The sequence below is a fragment of the Nanorana parkeri genome, unplaced genomic scaffold (genome assembly GCF_000935625.1).
Source record: "Nanorana parkeri isolate BGI_ZX_2015 unplaced genomic scaffold, ASM93562v1 scaffold930, whole genome shotgun sequence".
NCBI lineage: Eukaryota > Metazoa > Chordata > Amphibia > Anura > Dicroglossidae > Nanorana > Nanorana parkeri.
Window position 1 is genome coordinate 194,469 of NW_017307198.1, and position 9,077 is coordinate 203,545.

The window sequence follows — 9,077 nt, forward strand, 5'->3', positions numbered from 1 at the left end:
AAAGTAGCAAGAAAGCAGTCAGGGACAGTTAGGCAAGTGAAACCTAAGAATGGAGCAACCAAAATGGACTAAAACAATCTGGATGGTGTCCAAAGGAAGGCATGTCACAATATGTGCAAAAACAACACCTTACATACATTAAAGTAAGTGGAGAAGGTGCAGATAGGTAACATCATACAGCAATCTAGATGATTGCATATTAAGAACTAGGGCTGCAACAACTGAGGGAGCGAGAGAGAGAAAGGGAGCGAGAGAAAGGGAGGGAGCGAGAGAAAAGGGAGGGAGCGAGAGAAAAGGGAGGGAGCGAGAGAAAAGGGAGGGAGCGAGAGAAAAGGGAGGGAGCGAGAGAAAAGGGAGGGAGCGAGAGAGGGAGGACAAGTTTTTTTAATGCAACCAATCGATTAGTTGAAAAAATTAAATTGTGCAACTAATCTATTATGGTAATAATAGTTAGCTGCAGCCCTATTAAGAACAAGGAAATGTATAAAGTTTAGTTGTTATTTTTCTACAGTTTCATTTTCTTTGCCAATTTTTTAGGTAGGCTATCATTCTCATTTCCTTTTATTGTTTCTAGAAGTTTATGAACTGGCTATACATTTCTTACATTCATATATATTTATAAAGTTAGCTGGAATACTCATTACCATACAGCTGATCTTTAGAATCTTTAACACTTTATGTAACAGTTTTAGCTTTGATTTATTAAATGGTCTCTGTATCAAACCTCCAGTCACGTCCACGTTCTTTAGATCATTTATCAGTAAATGAGCTCAGAAATGAGTGGTAAAATAGGGGCCTGCTTGAGGAATATCTTTGAATGCAAAACTGAGCAGCTTAATTCTGCTCCTCCTTGGAATATCTACAGCAGTGGCCCTATTTTATCTAGATCTAAATCCTACTCTTCAGTCAGTCATTCTGTATCACTTTCCAAGGTCCTTCTACACAGCCTGGCATTACTTTTTATAAATGTCCCTAGTAGGGAATCATTCCTACAATCTCTTTTCTCCTCCTTCACATCCACAAACCTTCTACAACCTTTCACAAACATGCAAGTACTCCTTCTCTGAACAGAGAACACTTAATCAAAGCAGTCCCTTTTATTATTATTTATGTGCCAAGTCTTCTTTTAAGCTACCCATTTTTGGAGGATATGTGCACGCTGGAGCTGCAAGTCCACCAATAATAGCTGGAAGACTCTGGTTCCTTCTTAGGCCGCCCAATAGACTACTGCTTGTTGCAACAAACATAGCAGACTCTTGTCGTTTTAACCCATTGTTCAGTGCCAACTTCTGCACTTGGTCCGCCTGGCCTGGCTGGCTAACTACTCTTGCGATTCCTAACCTCTTCAATCGATCCACCAAATTTATCTTCAGTTGCCCCAAATCAGCTTGGTTTCGTGTGGACTTTAAACCATACATTTCTTGAAGAAAGCTCTCCGCTGGTCTGGAAATTGCAAGGAAGTTTTCTGAGGAATTTGCTATTGGCTCAAATGTTTGGGGAGAAACACAGGGAGACCGGGTGGGAGAATTGGGTGGTGTGGAAGGAAGAAGTAAATTCTGTGGTCGTGGTGGCTTCTCTTCATCCTTATCGCTGTTCACCTTGGCGGAAATCCCTTGTTCTTGAAGAAGTTTGGTTAAGTTACTTGTGCTGCTTAACCTGGGATCTATATCCTTGCCAAAACATTCCCCAACACTCAGCCGGCAGGACATAGCAGGAGAATTCACCAATGTACTAGTGGAGGAAGTGCTGCCACTTCCAAAAGATGAAGAAGTGTACATAGAACTGAAAGAAACATGAAAATGAAACATGAAAATGAAACATGTTAGTGCATTACTCAACAAAATAGGCTGTATAGGTCAAAAATATATATATATTATCTTATACTTTAGAACACATAATATACGTTAAAGTGTATTTAAAAACTTAACTTTTTGTTTGTGGCTTTTTTTTGTTCGGGCTAGAGTGGGGAAGAATTAGAACCCCTAAGCCTCTATTCCCATATAGCGTATGCGTTACCCGCGTGGTCTTCCGTGTGGAAGACTGCGTGGCAACGCAAACGCTAAAATCTTTCAACTGCACGGATTCCACGTTTGGACTATTTTGCCAGCCAATCGGTTTCGTACCGCGTGACTGCCACAAAAGGCTGAACAATGCACATTAAAGTGCATTTTTTTCTGTTTAGAGCAGCTCCACAAGTGTTTGGCTGCTGAACATAAACAATGCATTGCGATGTGCATTGTTCAGACTTTTGCGGTACGCAACCGTGCGTCCTACAACATACGGTAGTCCAAGTGTGATTTTGTGGGCGGATTCCGCGCGTTCCGGCTATAGTAATAGCTGCAAATGTGTGATATCCTTGTGTATGTTGAAGCTTGCACATTTTTGCCACTATGTGTGAATGGAGCATGTTTTTTTTTTAAATTGTTGTCTGTATCCACACTGGGGACAGTCACCTTCTCTATTCGTACAATTTTACAGTTGTCACCAAACAGGAATAGAAGAGAAACCTTCCCATGAGGACACCTACAGGTGTATACAACTTTACAAGAGATTTCCCCTCTTTGGAGAGATTTCTTCTCCCTTCCTGTTGTGACCCTGGGAAATTAAGGTGTATGTGAATCCTTAACATGCACAACTGCTCAGTGATTTAAAGTGCTCAATAAAGTAAAAGTAACATCCTTTGTTATTACAATTAAAATCTGTAAATGGATATTTTATGGTTTATAAAAGCAGGCAACTGACCGTTATACCTTAGATTATTCACGCTCGGTAGGGGTAGAGGGCAAAAAGTTATTCTGACGATCAGCAGCTTCTGCCCCGCTACTTAAGGTATGGCTACTATTTTACTATACAGTGAGCCTTAGCACATTAGCTGCTGTCACGGACTATAAGGAGAGCAGGGCTGTGGGTGGGCCAGCCTGTGATGAAACAGGCTGACTAGATAACTGCAGGAATGCCATGTTTTAGAATGGGGTCCTGCTGTTCCTTTTGAAAGCTGGACTGCGCATGTCTGTCTGTGCTAACAGGGGTATGAGCCATAACAAAAGCAATGCAGCAGGAAGCTTTGAAAGTAGGAAAGAGACAGACAGGATCACCAGGTATTTGTGTATTTAAAGCCGAAGAGAAAAAAGGCTGAATAGTAAAAGAAAAAAAACAGTTTTACAGTGCATAAAGTGATTTTATTTTTTGCATTACATACACTCCAAGAAAAATCTTCCCAAAAGTACACAGACAGAAAATAAAAAAATAAAACAAAAAACAAAACTATATGACATGAGTTTTACCCACTGAACCGTCTATCCAAAACTAAACCAAAAAATTGGCTTTACTATTTCAAAGGTAAAACATGGCAAATGTTGCTGTGTGAAAGAGCTATTAGATACTAAAACAATAAATGGTTTACATGAGAAAAGCCAGTTTGGTTTCCTCTAGGCAACTAGAGTGATCGAAATGCCTCTTGTAGAAGTCGCTTTTAAATGTTTTTACTTAATCTTTTTTTAATGAAATCAAATATTACATTGTTCCTATAAGCAAATATTCTAACTTTGGAAATTACTGTTACAGCCCAATGACTGTTCTGTGGAGCTATGACCCTGGCTGTGGATGAACTTACTGCATGGAAAGACTCTACCAATGTTTGGGTTAAGCTTACCTGGGAGTAACCTGAGTGATGTCGGAGGGATGTAGGATTCGGCAAGTGGTGAAAGTAAATGTTGAGTTTGTGCTGCCCAGGCACTTGCCGGGGTTTGTTGCTGCAATGCAAATAATCATGAAAAGACAGGTTATTTGTACAGTATGTAGCCACAAAAGGCAGAACACACATAACAATGATGACATTGTTATAGAAAACCCAGCGAACGCCTTAAGATACAGGGAGCTACAACTGTTTTTGTAACGTGTTTTGCAAAATGTTAAAGGTTTATAGTCTACTGATGGAAATGTGCCACAGACTATAATGTACAAAAGGTGAAGAAAAAAGTGAAATGTGCACATCAACCGAAAACAGACGCATTAAAAAGACAATGCATATAAGACGTTTCTGCACATTAAAAATCAATACTTTACAAGTGTCAGTCTTTTGAGTCAGTAACTGTTGTCAGGCTTCAAGGACTGGATGGGTCTTGAGCTCAATTTGCAGGCACTTTTTCCCCACTGAGAACGGCAAAGCCTCTCAGTAAGTAGGAGGCACAAAGCCTTAACCAGATATCTGTTCATAGATTATTGTGGTAGCAGGCCATGCCCTAAGGTCCAAAATTGAAAAGGTGCACTATCAGAACTAACCAGAACTTGATGCTGATGACACAGTAATGGGTGGCAGGAAAATGTTTAAGCTGGATGTTGGCACTTCTTCCTTTCTTTCCTGCACTTCGAATGTTATCCCTTCTTCATCATCATCATCCTCATCTTCCTTTTCATCCTCTTCTAAATCGCATAAGTGGTATTCAGCATCCTCAGGAAGAGGTTTAAAACCTTTGGTCATTACACCAGGACGGGGATCTAGAATGGTACCCAGGTTTGGCTGTGCTAGCTGTTGCCATTGGTGGAGAGTTTGGGAACCTGGAAAAAAAGAAAGGAAGGTTACATACTGACTGAAGCGGGGGAAAAAAATATTGTAGACTACACATGAGGTAAAGAAAGTAACAAATACCCATATACACAAGGCCCATTAACCAACATTTTTTTTATAAAGAAAAGGCCAAGCTTTGGAACATATAATACGTTTTTCTCTAATAAAATGTTTTTAAAGCGCATACGTTTAAGGTATTACAGTGAGTGTTTAATGGAGTCAAAAGTGGCTAAGAAAGAGTTGCCACAGATACACACCTTCCAGTGGCTTGACGATCTGCAGTTTCTCTGGAAGAAGGCTGCGCAGGGTACTAGAGGTAGCTGAACCGTCTGTGAAATCTGACAAGTGGGTTGACATGGACAAGACACTTCCAGTGGGACTTCTACAGCTGTTCTGGTCCCGTTCATCGTCTAGATATTTCAACCTCCTCTCACACTCTTCCTTAAAAAACTGCCTCTCACTTAAGTAGTTTTGTCTTCTAAGATGGAGCCTGTGCAATGCCGTTTCCAAATTATTATCTCCCAGCTTTGAGTGGTCCCTATAAATGTAGTAAAACAGATTGTAAAACATGCGTTTGTAAAAAGCAGAGATTAAGGTGAATTTGTACTTGTCATTTGTACTTGTAGCATGTTTCTTAAATTCTTATATGATGTTTAAATTTTTACGTTTGCCCTTTCATAATTTTGCCGTAGCGTTAAAAAGAAATTTGAAGATTTGCTACCATTGGGAGCTTTGTATTTCACCTCAATCACTTGAAAACAGCAAAAACCAGCGAGTTAGAAGAATTAGCAAGTCTGAAGAAATTCAACCAGTATGTGGCCCTATTGGGACCCCAACCTTTCGACAAAAGGCGTCTTTCCTATTGACTTTCGTCAGGAAGCCAGTCCCAAAATTCTCAGACTAACAGAAATACTTAAACCACATTGTTTCCCCACTTACTTTTCCTTTGTGCCTTGCTCAATTGGACAGGTGTCAGGATTCTTCTGCTCGGTCTTTGCCCCGGATTCAAAAGGTAGGGCAGTCATCACTAGTCCGGAACGATTAGATCCAGGTATCGATGTAACAGAAGATCGGCAGCGCAGTTCATTGGCTACTTTCACTGTATCAAACACCCGTTTTGGCTGTTTCCTAATAAGAAAAAATCAAATTCCTTTTTAGTGTGGACTCTCATTCAATAAACATGATAGATCCTTTTCTTACTTTTGTGATTCTTGAGATAGCAGCATATTTCAGCCAGCTAACTGGCTGCAAACTAACTCGGGAGCTGCTGGTTTTGGTTCCCCCTAAAAACTTTCAGAAGTGAATAATACTATTCCCATTAAAACATTCTAGAGTAGTACGCAAACTAATGCTATATATTAAGCATAGATTCAAAACACTTCCCTATATGTTAGTCTAGCGCAGAGTGTAATAGTTCCTACTAGCAGTGCTTCCTTCCGTTCACCAAGACACCAGAACATGGTCTCAAACACAGAAAGCATTATTTTGCGTGTACACTTAATGGATATAATTGACAGATAAGGCTGCATGTAGGGTTTTCAAACATTCAACAAAATTGACCAAGACTATAGAAAAAGAAATTGAAAAAAAGCTCTTACAAGTGATATTAGTGATATCTGAAAAAACAAAAATGATTTGAAATACTGTTGGAACATTTATAAAACTTTAAAATACTTATGGTTAATAGTAGCAGTATATTTGCAATAAAACAAATGAATATACAGAACTATCAAATATTAGAAAACCGGTAATCAAGGTATCTGCTTATTTGTTTCTGAGAATTGTAATATTTATAAAGGAACAGTGGTTTACTAAAAGCAGAACACTGGGAAACATTTTTCTCAACCCTTGTAGTTCTCCTTTTTGTCTAGGTTCAAAAATCAAAAGTTATACTCACCCTATCCTTGGAGCCGGCTTGTTCTTAGATCGATCCCTTCCGCCTTGCTACCCCCTGCTGCAGCGGTCTAAGGTCTTGTGAGTCATCACGTTCTATACACTGTGTATAGGCGGTGAGGATACCGACTACCATCTCTGCAGCGGAGGAGGACACAGGTGGAAGGAACCGGTCTAAGAGCAAGCCAGATGCTCCCCGAGTTTTGCTTTAATACCTGGATTTTAACCTGCATAAGTATAATTACTGTTCTCTAATGTTATGAGATATAAATGGGTTAATCAGATCATCTCTTACTTTCTTTCTCCAAGGTTTGAATCCTCTTCCAAACTCAGTTCTCTCCGCATAGTACCCTCAATCTCTGCTGCCAAAGAATCCTAAAATATATATTAGAATAAGGAAAAAATATATTAGAATATGGCAACAATTTTACCAGACAGGATGGGAGGCTGAGAGGTAAGTTAAAGACAAATGGGCTGTTCACTTTGCAAGGGAATTTTTCCTTCGTGAATGAGGCGACTTCCATCATCCAAACCTATACAAGCAAAAATGCTGTTTTTTTCCCCTCGGGATTGGGTATTCTTTGCAAAGTGAATTTGCAACACATTCACCAAGCTAAGGGAAAGTTCCCCAGCAGAGTGAATAGTCTAGGTGCCTTTAGTAAATAAACCCCAATATCTCCAACAGCATCACAGACAGAAATGCATTTTTTTTTCATTGTAAAGAGTATAGGCAGGATAGGACACCCGCTCAGCTTTTTATTGCTGTCCGAGCCACAGTTGCAGATTCTCTCTTGTGAAACTGCTCTCAATATGACAGTAAGTAGGAGGAAGTCTCTCTAACAGAGCCCCAGAGAGTAGCAAACACCAGACAGGACCTCCAATCCTTCCATTCTCTATACAAAATGTAAAAATATATCATATATATGATAAGTGGGCTGTTAAACAGTAAAGTGTTCTTACCACAGGGAAAACGCTGTATGACTGGGGCCTTCTAAGAAGTGCAGAAGGGCTGGCTTTGCACCGCAGCATTTTCAGTTCATCCTGAGTCTCCTGCAGTATCCCCTCACATTCTGCATTGCGATCTTGTAACTCATGAAGCTGCAAGCAAGAGTTATATTAGATAATTATTCATATTATTCACTTTTTATCATTCATTGTGCGAAATAGGAGGATTTCTTCTAATAGGCAAGTCATATACCCCACAGTGCTCATACTTCCAATGAACCCAGCAAAAGAAGGATTACAAATGAGAAAAAACTATTCTTGCAATACATGGAACAGTAAAAACGTAGAGGCAAAATCAGCCTGCACTACTAGCACTCTTTGTGCTATGAAAAAAGTTGTCAAATAATATAACCCCATTTTAATATATTTTAGGAAAACCATTTGTCAAGAAATCAAGATCATTTATGGTGACCCCAAACAATTTTTAGCTTTAGTTCCGGCATGTGGCTGATTCTCATACACTGCATATCACGGTTAAACAGGCCTCAATCAGAAGAAAGAAAACAGGAGGAAATGGGATAGATAAATCAGTCGGCCTTTTCTGGCAGACTAACCTCAGCTCTGATCTTGCATGAACAGTGTAGACTGTGCAGCATGATTACTGCAAGAAAAGTTGCATAGTTTGTGAGGATGTCTGCTACTGGGCTTGCATGTAATATAGAAAAGCACTATTTGTATGTAAAGCACTCCCCTAAAAAACAATCCTACTGCCATTTTAGAGAAACAGCAACACACTTTATTTGAAAAGTTTACTATGTTTGGGGAAGCTTTAATAATCACTAAATTGCAGAAACATTTAAATATCCAGCATTTCTGTGTGGTTTCTCCTCCTATGTATCTCACTGCAGGTAGGTCTGAGTCATACAAAAATAAATGTTACTAATATACCCAGCACACACTAGTGGCCGAAGATATTTACATCATCTACAGTGTTTCCAAACCACAGCCCCTTGCTTGCACTTAATTGCCCCTTAGGGCCCTATTCCTCCCACTGACACCAACAACAGGGCATAATTCCACCCACTAACACCAACATTGGGGCATACCTTTCCCTTTCGACAAATGATCGGCACAATTGCTCTCACTAGCAACAATGGGGAAACATTTCTGCCACTGACAACCGCAATGGGGCACACATTCTCCCACTGACCACATTGATAGGGCACCATTTCTTCCCAATGACACCAACAATGGGCCACTATTCTCCCTCCCCATTTCTCAATGAAAACAGGTGCTAGGAATGTTTACTCCCACTGGTCACTAAGCCTGGGGCATTGTTTATTCCCACTGACATCAGGACATTTTATATGCCCACTGGCCACATCCTGGACGTCCTACAGTCTTGAAGACAGTGAATTGGCCCTGCTTTTAGAAACTCTGGGGACCCCTGACCTACATCATAAATCACATACTAGAGATACAGAAGTTGCAGAACTTCCATGAATCCTTTCCATCACATCTCTAGAGTAAAACCATGACTTGTATGGCAACAACTAATTGTTCTAGTTGTCGAGTATGGCAGGGGAATTCATTTGCATATTGAGGTTTAAGCAGATCTCAGCAGATACAATAAACATTTGCTGTAATATATTGCATTGGATGCCTGCATCTC

General features: G+C 40.0%; 1 protein-coding gene across 1 annotated transcript in view; it reads right to left on the minus strand.

The window, feature by feature from the left end:
• Window positions 1-914: 914 nt before the first annotated feature.
• Window positions 915-9,077, minus strand: part of TRAK2 (trafficking kinesin protein 2) — a 53,770-nt gene continuing 45,607 nt past the window's right edge. The window contains exons 11-17 of the mRNA XM_018566274.1: window positions 7,421-7,558; window positions 6,756-6,835; window positions 5,507-5,695; window positions 4,825-5,105; window positions 4,282-4,557; window positions 3,653-3,752; window positions 915-1,782 (exon numbers count right to left, since the gene is read on the minus strand). Of these exons, the coding sequence (XP_018421776.1) occupies window positions 1,104-1,782; window positions 3,653-3,752; window positions 4,282-4,557; window positions 4,825-5,105; window positions 5,507-5,695; window positions 6,756-6,835; window positions 7,421-7,558 (1,743 nt within the window). The 3' untranslated portion in view covers window positions 915-1,103. The remainder of the gene's footprint in view (window positions 1,783-3,652; window positions 3,753-4,281; window positions 4,558-4,824; window positions 5,106-5,506; window positions 5,696-6,755; window positions 6,836-7,420; window positions 7,559-9,077) is intronic.